A 12,132-nucleotide genomic window follows, 5' to 3' on the forward strand; every position below is an offset into this window, starting at 1 on the left:
AACAGTCTTGATATGACTATTCATACACTTTACTTACAGATTTAGAAAAAGCAATGCAAGTGACAGCTCGGTCAAAAAACCCCATTCCGATGACATGAAGTGTGTTCAGAGTTACAGAATCCCAGACACGCACATGTGGTGGCAATTGCTATAAAACACACACAGAAAACATCAGCTCAAACAATGATGGAGGAAACCCATCAGGATTTGAACAAATGAGAATGCATCTGGAAAAAAAAAAAAGCACAATTGAAGGTAGAAAAATTATCAGAACCTCTCTAGAGTCACCCATGTAAGCACAGATACATTACAAATGGTTTGCTGATTATTGTGCCTAGGACCAGTATCTGGGACTGACTATGCAGAGGGTACAGCAAGTCAGATATCAGTTTGTTCACTGAAGTTCACAGCCACTGAGACACTTGGCATGAATTGAAAATCGTTGATGACTTTGAGACATGGGATTTACTGGTAGGCCCAGGCAGAATTTAAACTGTACCAACTGAGATAACTCTGGTAAATGTAAAAGGTAAAAGTGTGAAAAGAAGCTCAGGAATTTTAAAAACGTATCAACATTATATATAATGGGAAAATAACTTTATGTTCAAACTCTCCTTTACAACTGTAATCAGAATGAGATTGCATTGTGTAAATAAAATTCCAGATGTACGTCCTGGCCCCAGATCATCTCTTCCCGTCTGCCTTGGGCTCCGGGCGCCCCGCGATGCCCCCCTCGGCCACCAGGGGGCAGCCCCGGGCAGCCGGTGGAGTCCCGCGCTCAGAGGCCGCCAATTCTTCCTTTAACATAAATAAATATATCTAAAAAACCCCAAGGGCACAACAATACCTCAGTTAGATTAGTGGCTTTTATATACCTATATACCGTATTCCACTCAAGCCCAGACCTCATACTTCTATGCTTTATTTCATAAATACAATGGTAAGTTTAAAAAAGCTCCAACACATAATAAAAATTAATAGTTTACATTACTCAGCTAAGTTATCTTTATATAAAATTTATATTGCATAGCTGGTATTTCCTTTTTTTTTCCACTGTCCTGGTTTGAACTGGGATAGAGTTAATTTTCTTTTGAGTAGCTGGTGCAGTGCTGTGTTTTGGACAAGAATAATGCGGATAACACAGCTGTTTTGGCTGTTGCTGAGCAGTGCTTACCCCAAGTCAAGGACTTTTCAGTTTCCCATGCTCGGACAGAGAGGAGCAGACGTGAAGCCAGGAGGCAGCATGGTCCAGGCAGCTGATCTGAACTGTCCAAAGGGATATTCCATACCATAGAATATCATGCCCAGTACAAAAACTGAGGAGTTGGCCAGGAGATGCCAATTGCTGCTTGGGGATTAGCTGGCCATCAGTCAGTGAGCCGTTGCATTGTACATCACTTTTCTTTCTTGGGTCTTATTTATCTCTTTTTGTTGTATCTGTTATTGCTATTATTATATATTATTATATATTATTATATATTATATATTATATATTATATATTATATATTATATATTATATATTATATATTATATATTATATATTATATATTTTTATATATTATTATTATTATTATATAACAACAACCATACTTATTTCAAACCACAGAGTTTGTCCTTTTTCCAGTCCTCCTCCCCACCCCACTGAGGGGTGTGGGAGGGGGATAGATGAGTGGCTGTGTGGTACTTAATTGTTGGGCTTAAATCATGACACTCAAAGCAGTCAACATATTGATAATCCAGACTTTACCTCAAAATTCTTCTTTGGCATCTGCCTAGAAGTCTGCAATAGTTTGGTTGTGACAACAGGTGCATACTCTTCTGAGTAACTTTTTCCTCATGGTTTTTACTGCCTATGCTTGTTACCATTCTTTTTCCCTTTTGTTAGCTCTTTGGAGCAATGTTCATCTTACTCTGTTGAAACAGTCCCAGCTTACAGTAAAACTTACAGGTGGCAATAGATAGAAAAATATTCTTGCCTAAGTGATGGGAAGAGTAAGTTTTTTTTCCAGCAAATAACTCAAACCTGTTCTTCATAGTTTGGTTTTAGTGGCTGTGATGAAAAATGATGTTGTATACTGCACAATTTAATGTCCTCTTTTCCTCCACATCCATCTGCCCTCTCAGGTCTCCTTTGCAGCCTTACCCCTTCATGCTTCCCAGAGACAGTTCCAAATTTACCTTTAGCCTATGTCATGGAACCAGAAACCATTGACCACTTTTGATAATAAGAACCCTCAAATTAAGTTTTGCTTCTGATCAGTCCAAAAATGTAAGACCAATTACAGTAGGAAAATAATACAGCATGTGTCTTCTTAATAACATATTCTTATGGAATATAAACAATTATACATCAGTAAAGAAGCCACTTACTTTCCCATCCTTGGATGTCCCTGCAACTTGACCTGTTGCTATAGTAATCCTATCAGGATGAACAGCCAGGCTACAAAAAAAAAAAAAAAAGAAGAGGCCAAACTTTAATATACTGACAATCTATTTCAACAAGCTATTACTTGAGCTTGTAATAAATAGCCCTGTTTTAGTCATATAAAGCACACAGCACAAGTGTAAACTTTTAAAGAATATAAAACCAGAACTGACAAAACAATTGTCACGCTCTTGTATTTTAAAGTCCTCTGAATTCTTTTTTTCACTGCATCTGCTTTGCATGCCATTCTAGAGGCCGAGAGGCCGAGTACCCTACAAAATGAACTCTGGCAATAATTCATTTAGCTTTACAAACCAGGAAGGCATTCCAGTAAACCTGATAGCTTTGAAATATCTAGAGACAGAAAATTAGAAAGAAGGAAATGAGATGGAACAGGTCCAAGGTAAAAATCTCCTCGTAAAACAACCAGATTATGCAAATAATTCAATTTATGAAACATCCTTACAATTCAAGCCGATTTGGTTATCAGGCCTATTTTTGGCTTTGAGGTACAATGGGTGTTTCATAATGCCTAATCTAAACAAGGGATGTCAAACTCATTTCACCCATCAGATAATCCAGGTGCTCTTTTTCAGCTACACTGTGCAAGCAGACTGATACCATCAAGACAAACCATATGTTTATTTAGATTTCTGTTTAATGATTCTGGTATTTGCTGGTATCCAGTATCCTCTGCTCTTCAACAAACTTAAATCACTTTGAAGCCCAATCTGGCATGTGTGCATGGCAGCAAACAAACCAGATCCAGCTTACAGGTAATCTGCCATGGGGTCAGCATGCCTGAAGACTACCAGGAAGGCCACAAGTGAAATTACTATTATTTTGCTGATTAGGTTGAACCTAAAGGGACTGTACACCTCGTGAAGGGCAATAATTAAACCCTACTTTAAAAATGCAAGGAGAAGATTCTAAAGAAGATAATTTTCAGTCATCCTAAAAGAAGAGTAAGGAAAATGAGTGGATGTCTCTCAAATCGACGTTTTATGAAGAGAAAAAGAACTGCTATGAGATGACTTACCACTTGACATCATCATTGTGACCAGTGTAATGTCTCTGGAGCTGCTCTTCCACGTTGAAGAGCACGACCACAGAGGCGATGAAGTACACGGTCTCGCCCGTCGGCAGCAGGTACAGATTGCTGCGGCAGTCCCGACCCCTGTAGCCATAGCTAGAGTGCTGGTCAAGCTGCAATAACATTGTCTCCCCATGGAGAATGTTAAAAACAAGGGAAAAAAAGGATTCTCTGTCTTTGTAATCTGTAGTCTCTGTCCTAAAGTCTCCATCTCTTGGCTTGAGCACAGCTTTATTACTTGATAACCTTCAGAACTCTTGCCCTTACTACAGTAGCGCGTTGAAGCACTTTGCAGACTTTAAAACCTACATATCCTGCTGAAAATACATAGCAAGGAATAGGGGAAATTGCAGATGTACTTTTCCTTTAGCATCCTCTAGAATTTGCTAAATACCAGACAAAGGCAATACTAGTTTTGTCCCAGGTGTACTTACTATTTACACTGCTTGACTAATTAAAATAAAAAATTAGACTTGATAGAAACATTAACAAGTCATTCAGCACATCTCCCTGCATTACACAAGGATTGATTGCATTATCCCATGTGCAAGTTGATTCATTTCATTAATGTGGACATGACCAGCCAGATGGACAAAAACCATAAAAGGGTTACATCATCCATTCCAATTTATTTTTGTAGTATTTAAAAGGCAGTGGCCCAGATTGTGATGGCAGTCATATCAATACGAATATAAAATTAATTCAATGAAATGACTGGAATAATAATCTCATTTAAACTGAACGTTAAATCAGCCAAATTTTGTAGTTTTATTCTTCTGAAGAGTCATTAGGGACTACAACTATTTTGGCTTTCTTTTTTTTATGGAAATAGAAAGAAACAGCATTAGCAGAATCTTGGCAAAACAGAAGTGCATTTTAATACAGTCAGTATGGAGGAACTGGCTGTGAAAAATACATGTGCAGATAATGAAACCCCATTTACATGATCTAAACAAGACACTTGTGCACTATTCTGGATGGTCAATGACAAGCCACTCAAATTAAAATAGTCATGTTAACATTGCTGAAGTAAAAAGGTCAATTGTTATCCTGTAAAAATACCTATTTTATAAGAAACAGCTTGCTGATTTTTTCTTATAAATGCAATAGAAGTAGTGCAGCATACCCAATTATTAAAGTGTGAATTCAGAAATAGAGCTTTTAGTCTCATAAACTGAAACATCTCAGCCGAAGTTTCTTGAGATATTAAAGTGCAATGACATTGAAACAATCAATATCTTAAATTACAAAGAATTTACTATCAATTTGAATCTGTGATGGTTGGTGTTACTACTCTAGATTGCGGGACAATGATTAATTTTTTACATTTATTTTTTTCTCTAAGGCCAGATAGCATTATGAATTGAAACATAATATTCCTCTAGTTCAACAACATATAAACAAATTTATAGTGAACCAGCAGCTGAAGTTAGTGTAAGGAATTGAACTTCTAAAAAAGTGGATAACATTACACAAACATGCATAAGTAACAAATCTCAGTGCACAAAAATAGCCATTAAATGGGAAAGATTACATTCTTTAGGGAAAATCTCCTTTCTATACTATTCTTCTTGTGGGGAACAATGCTGCATTCAACCCTTCACATGACTGCTGTTGTCAAACAATTTCTTTCTATTGGCCTTTTTTCTCAAATGCAAACTCCTGGGGTTGATCTCTCCCTTCTCCTCACTGTTTCCCACACTTGGATTTGGTGGCTTCGACTCGGATTTGGTGAGCTGGCATTTCAGGGAGTGTTACCTTGACCTTTTCTTTTCATTTGACCGGCAGTTTTTGTTTCAAACCTCCTGCCTGCCAAGTGAGTTTCTCTTAAATGGATCTGGGCAGGCCACTGTTCCCACCCTGAAGTCTCTAGTGCTGATTTCTCACTTGGATTTTGCACCTCTGCTCCAGCCCCCCTCACATTTCATCACGCACTGTTTTTGTTTCTTCATGTTCTAATATATATGATAATATATCAAAGGTGTGAAGCTTTTTCAGCTTACCCAGACAGCTGCTAACGTGACTGTAATAACTCTTCATGGTTCTGGAATGCCCTGAAATTGTACACATTAGGTTTTCTTCCTGCTGTTTCTCATCATACTCTGCTTTCCTTTCCATTTGTCCACACCACCTCCAATATCTTGTTTCCCTATCCCCATTCTTACATTATAGAGCATTTCTGGCTGTACTCCCACAGCTGCACTCATTTATCTGTTACAAAGATGTTTTTTCCTATTCCAGTTCCGTTACCCTCCAATCAAGCAGTGCAGCTTCTCCAACTCAACTGGAATGAATGTCTGCAATATTGCTGGGTTTTCTGCTGTATTTTTCTTTCTTCTTAAATGATCTTATGCTCCTGCTCACAGTTTCTCTTCTTCTTGTTATAGTTTTTAAAGTGGGCATTACCTTCTCCCCTTTTTTAAAAATTATTTTTAAATGCCTTTCAAAATCTCCCATATACATTTAATTGTCTTATATACCTTCCATTGCTATAAATATTAAGTATAGATATCATGATTGGATTTAATTGCAGATAAATCAGAAACAGAAGAAGCTAGCACAGTATTTTTTGAAAAAACTACCTCCTCCTCAATACCATTTAGAATAACCATCTAGGGTTAGTTAGATTGTTTTATTAATTCACATCTCTTAGACAACCTTAGTATTCTGCTGGGTATATGAACACACACCTGGAAGGACATATGAATATTCAAACTAAAAATAATAATCCATCTGGCAAATATTTGGTCATTTAAATAAGCTTAACTGAGAAACTAATGAGACTGAAATCATGACCTACTCTAATTATAATTTCTTATAATAGCCTGAAATATTGATGTCAGGTTCCACCTACATGCTGCTAATGGCATTCTGCTTTGTGTCATGCTTGGGTTTTCTGTTGATTCAGTGAGCTTTCTAAAACTTCCTCCTTACCATCCTTAGGCCCCTTGAGTGAAGAGCTCCTTACAACTGCAAAAGACATAATTCAGTTCTGTTGTGAAAATGGTGAGAACCTGTACAATTAGATGGTAAAAAGCTGCAAGCAGCATTTATCACTGTAATCTCACCTGTTTTATTAATTTTACGGATTTTTTTGTCTTTTTGACTCCACTTATTTGTGCATGCACTATCTATGCAGTTCCAGCAGAATGGGATAGAACATACAGCCTCAGCTGTAACAGGAATAATAAGAATGGTTACTAAATCTGTCATTAATCTCTTGTGAATACAAAGGGACTTTTGGAAACTCTCTGAACATTCTGAAACCACATGCAGTTCTATTTATACAACTCTGAAAAAGACTATATGCAGTCTGTCTTCTTTTATGAAGTCAAAGTAATTTCCTATTTTCACTGCAACCAGAAAAGAGATTTTTCTTTCAAGAGAAAACCTTATGAAGACGTCATCTCTCTGAAGATAACGGATATTACAAATAAACTCAGATCTTGATTCAAGAAAAAACATAAACATATATTTTATCTTGAATCATTTATTATATATAAGATTATATAAAAGTGAAATGTCTTTTTTAAAATAAAGAATATATTCCATCATTATACTTAACATGAAATAGGAAAACTTTTTTATGTCATGAAACAATGATTGCTTTCAAGTTAGATTTCTGCAACTATGTCCACTCATAGAAGTCAGTGGAAAAATCTGGTTGCTCACTATTTGTGGTGTTTAAGCCCCCTTAAGATACAAATCCAAATATTATTTTATATATTACATTTCATAAATTTTATGGCTAAGTATGTATCAGTTGCACAGCACTACTCAATTCAGGGCTTATTCCAGTTGAATGTACCATCCTCTTAAGGACAATGGTGTTCATTTTATAAAACAGTTTAAAATGATAAATTACTATTAAGAACTAGAAAAAAACCTGAGCTTGTCTTATGCATATTATAATTAATAATCCCATCTCACTACATTCTTATGATATGCCTAGTTTAATCCTTGGCTAATTAGAATGCTTCAGACTTAACCTTCAGGCAACATTTAAGTAAAATCTTTCTTAAGCTGCCACCCTGTACTTTACAAGGTGAAGAACAGCAGCCTCAAGAAATTAACACCTATTTTCAATGGAATGTCACTTCAGCAATTAAATGAACCCTATGACCTTAATCCTGCTATGCTTTAGCTTGAGAAGTTATTTAACCCAAATCATTATGGAATGATTGATTTCCAGTAGTCCTCCAGCACAGAAAGGATACACCCATTCCAGCTTAAGCCTCTTGGCTGGTAGTTCTACTTTTGCTTCCAAATTGTAAGATTCCACTTGCTCTTTGGGCATGTACATGGTAACAGGACGTCCACGAAGAAACATTTTTACGTATCCTTCCTCTACAAAAGGTCAGAAATGTTTAATGTTACACAAAAAAGCCATTGGGGAGAATTCCAGTGCTCCTCCATCCCTTCCCACATAACAGTTTGGTGCATTACAATTATAAAATGACATGCAATCTCAAACTTAGAAATTTAGCAGGGTTTTTTTTTTCCTAAATCATAATCATAATTGTATTTTTAAAAACATACAAAGTCCCTTCTTCCTCTAAATATTCTGAGTAGCAGAATTAGAACTAAACAGTGTCATGAAAAATTACAAAACAGAAAGGTCTGAAATTGAATTTTTTAAAAAAAGTTACAATATTATGGTTTTTAAATATTAAAAATGAAGGGGAATACATCAAAGATTACAATTAACGCAGAAATGCCACTTAAAATTAATTTTATTTTTTTAATCAATGTTTACAGTTGAGCATCAGCATCTAAATTATTTTCCAACACTCAGTCGCATTCTTTGCATCCCAGTGTAAAGATATGCTTTACACTTGATACAGTGTTAGAGATACATTCGAAATAAGGAACACAAACAATTAGTAAGAGGAATCATGCTGATGTACATGCAGAAAAGATATGTGCTTTAAGAATTACTAAACATTGAGAAAAGAATGACAACATTGACAGCACATTAAAAGAAAGGAAAATGACATACAGGAGAGAAGCTACAAAAACTCAATTGGCTGACAGAAGTAAACATTTCTAGAAGAAAATACTAAAAGTAATCTGTTGAACTGGTAAGAAATATTTTTGGGGCAGAGAAGCAGAGATTAATAACAGATCTGGAAGTACTGACTTGGGGACTTCATGGGGCTTATAAAACTAGGAGATCTGGGAAATGCCATGAAGGTCTGACTAGGACTTTTGGGAAGTGGCAAGGCCAAAGTGGGTGTCCTGTGAACTTCTGATGAAGTTTGTCCAGATTCAGAACGTGCTGGCTCTTGCTGCTCCATCGGCAGATCAAGGGGTTCAGCCTTGTTCGCATGCGAATCAAGCAGTTTTGGAGTCAGTGACATCTGTAGAGTTACTAGACAGAATAATCGTGGGCACAGAGGAAATGGAAGGGCAAAAGTAACAAAAATCATGTAAATGAAAAAAAAATGATACAATTTAGGACTGTTAAATAATGCTATGAATTTTTAAGTATCTTTACAAATATACCACTATTTTTTAAATTTGAAAGCTAAGGCTTTATTTTAATTTGAAATATGCATATGCTACAAATCCTGACTAAATTAATAAGAATTATTGATTGAACAAATAAACATCATAGCAATGCTGTATTAGGTAACTAGATGTGTATTTTGCCTTTACACTAATTCATATGGGAAAGAGATCTACCTGACCTGTCACAGTAAAGTTACATTTAGGTCTCTCTAGCTTCTTTACAGAACACATACATAAAGTGAAAGCAACAGAAAACTTAATGTTAAAAAGAAGAGATAATAATGATGAAATAATGGTGACAGAAGGTTGGAACTTCAAGATGTCTGTTAAAATGATAGAATATTGGAATTGTTTTAAAAATCTACTCCAATATATCTGTATTGGAAAATAAAATAGAGGGTAGAGCATTAAATAGCAAAGCATTACAGCACTATTTGTATGCGCATGCAGCACCTATTTAATGAGCTTCAAACACGTGCCAACACTGCTGATGCTGGTGCACTGGAAGTCAACAGATTTTCAGCAATGACAACTACTGGCTATACTTATCAAAGGCTGTGAATGAACCAAAGTTTAATTCACCAAGCTGCTTTTCTCACCTGAAGCTTACAGGACTCATAAAACTTGCATTTAGCCATCTACAGTGGGAGCATTTGACCTAGTCACATCAGACTAGGAAAATAAACTATATTAAGAACATTACAACAAGTATATGAATTATGCCTTCAGAATGTGTGTATGTCTCTCTCCTAATTGTAAAGAGGAACTTAGGCTGATTAGGTCAAGTATAGAGGTCATGCTGTGTACTTATTTCTAACTTCTGGTAATATACCATCTCTACTAGTTTTTGTTCCTAACCCAAATACATCATCTACACAATCAATCTCCTCTTTTTCATACTTTTCTTAAGTAAGTTTTAAGACAGCAGAGTTCTAAATGTAAAGATATAGATGCAAAGAGAGACAATCATCAAACTACAAAGACAGACCAAGAGTGAAACTTTTAGACAAATGTATCTTTTACATCTGCAGTTTTGTAAATTTGATATTGTTTTTGCATAAATGAACAGTTAATGAACTGAAATAAGAAGGACATCAATGCCAGTGGGATCTGCAAAGGAGACCACCACTGACTGCAAGTATAAATTGGTACAAAGAATACACAGAGGTAGAGACTCTCTAATAGACTTTGCTTTGAGAACAAACATTTTTTCTTTGTGAAATTCACATTTATTGCAAAGCTGAAAGACGCTGATTAGTGGAAAAACTGTTAGGATACAGCTATTTCTAAAAAGCAGATAAATCTGTGATTAGATCACAGATATAAACATGCATCAAAAATGTGCATATTTACACTGCAACTTCACTAAAGCTTTAGACACCAAAATGGCACGTTTACCAAATGTAACTCTGCTTTATGACACTAAGCAAAAAGCAATGAGATATTAGTTGTAGGCCTAGGTCTGTTCATTTAAGATTCAGAAAAATCTACAATCTACTCAACAAGAAAAAGCAAGAAAAAACAAAGGCTTCTATGATCATGTTAGGCTAACAGCAAAACAGCCAACAAAGGGGCAAATTCTATACAAATTTCAGCAGAAGTGCAGAATGCCATTTCAAACACAGTGAACATCCACGTGTTGCCATATAGCTCTCTCAACATTTTTTATCTAATTCAAATTCTTAGGACTAAGTCCACAGGAATGTAAATTATAACCCATTATTACAATTAAAGTGCACCTGAGGGTTATAATTCAGTAGATTATATAATAAATGGTATAACATTTTTGTTTCACTCAAAAGAACTAGAAAAGTTTTAACATTGCAAAATGCACACAAGTTAGAAAACTGCTGTATATATATTGAGCTGTTATCCCACCAGAGCCATTTTGCTTCGAGAGCTATGAGGTTTTGGAAGTGAAGCCTACCTTTGCAGTGTGTCACACGGCGCTTCCCTTGTGATTACAGAGACAGAGACAGAAGGGCTAGATAAAGATGTGTTTGAATACAATAACTCTCTAAATACCTGCTCTAGGGGCTGTCCAGTCTTAGTCTGATGCAGGCTAACATGGGGCTTGACAAAACACTGAGCCATACACTGAATAATTACCTTCTAAACCTCTTTCCTCAGTTAGGGGCCTCTGTTTGGTTCTACCATTAAAACACTGGCTCAAACTCCATTATGTAACCATACACTTAAGTAAAACAAGTATAACCTCCTAAGAAAAAAAATTCATTTCAGTAGGAATTTTGTCTAGGTAAGAAGGACATCAATGTAGTGCCACATCTGTTTAATTACTGACTTTTATCTATGGGAAAAGTGGCAGAAGAAAAAATACTACAAATACCTTTTTTTACAGGGTATAAGGGAAGGAGAAATATTAGGCAAGGAAACCATATTCTGTGCAAATCAGAAGTTTTGTTTTTCTAAACCATCAGTTTTTATGGAAAGGACATGAACCATGAATATATTGTCACTAGAGACTTAAGTGCTTATTTAATTTCATGTATTATTGACTTCAAAATCAGTTACATTGAACCCTGAAACATGGTTTAAAAGCTTTGTTGGATGCTGATCAATCCGTGCAGTAAACAAAGGATCTACAACTTTTCAGCTTAATGTATGATTACTGTCACAGAACTATGCATAAAAATAATACAATACATCTAATAAATCAACACAGTTTTTTCCCTTCTCTATTTTGCTAAAAGAAATCTTTATTTTAGTTGTTGTTGACTTTTCAGAACAAAAATAACTTTGATACAATACTCAGCTTCATATTTTCATTAAGACTCTTCAAAAAATTTAACTGCCTAATGACAAGAACAAATACTGCTTTCACTTACACCTACTATATCACTTTCAAAATCTTTCAGCAGGGATAATACCTAAGTTGGAAAAAATTGAAGTGCTTTTCAAATTAAAGAGAGATTACCAAAATTGTAGTAACAAACCACCTTTTTATTTGTAATTTGACATAGTGCATTACAAGGCTTTGGGACAGATGTAACAATCTTCAGAGGACACCATTTTATGATTAATGTGAACTTGGCACTGCTTTAATTACCAAAACCTTAATACTGCTTTGAAAGAGAAGACATA

General features: G+C 35.5%; 1 protein-coding gene across 10 annotated transcripts in view; it reads right to left on the bottom strand.

Annotated features, from left to right (window-relative positions):
* Positions 1-12,132, bottom strand: part of EML1 (EMAP like 1) — a 121,772-nt gene that overhangs the window by 19,288 nt on the left and 90,352 nt on the right. For 6 of the 10 annotated variants that reach the window (XM_074542361.1, XM_074542359.1, XM_014264490.3 and 3 more), the window contains 5 exons: positions 10,958-10,984; positions 7,737-7,866; positions 3,466-3,615; positions 2,372-2,441; positions 38-148 (listed from right to left, as the gene is read on the bottom strand). In XM_074542361.1, coding sequence (XP_074398462.1) covers positions 38-148; positions 2,372-2,441; positions 3,466-3,615; positions 7,737-7,866; positions 10,958-10,984 — 488 coding nt within the window. The remainder of the gene's footprint in view (positions 1-37; positions 149-2,371; positions 2,442-3,465; positions 3,616-7,736; positions 7,867-10,957; positions 10,985-12,132) is intronic. The other 4 variants (XM_074542360.1, XM_026791137.2, XM_005483203.4 and 1 more) reach the window with 1 other exon arrangement.

Source organism: Zonotrichia albicollis, chromosome 6 (assembly GCF_047830755.1).
Source record: "Zonotrichia albicollis isolate bZonAlb1 chromosome 6, bZonAlb1.hap1, whole genome shotgun sequence".
In the NCBI taxonomy this organism is placed as follows: domain Eukaryota; kingdom Metazoa; phylum Chordata; class Aves; order Passeriformes; family Passerellidae; genus Zonotrichia; species Zonotrichia albicollis.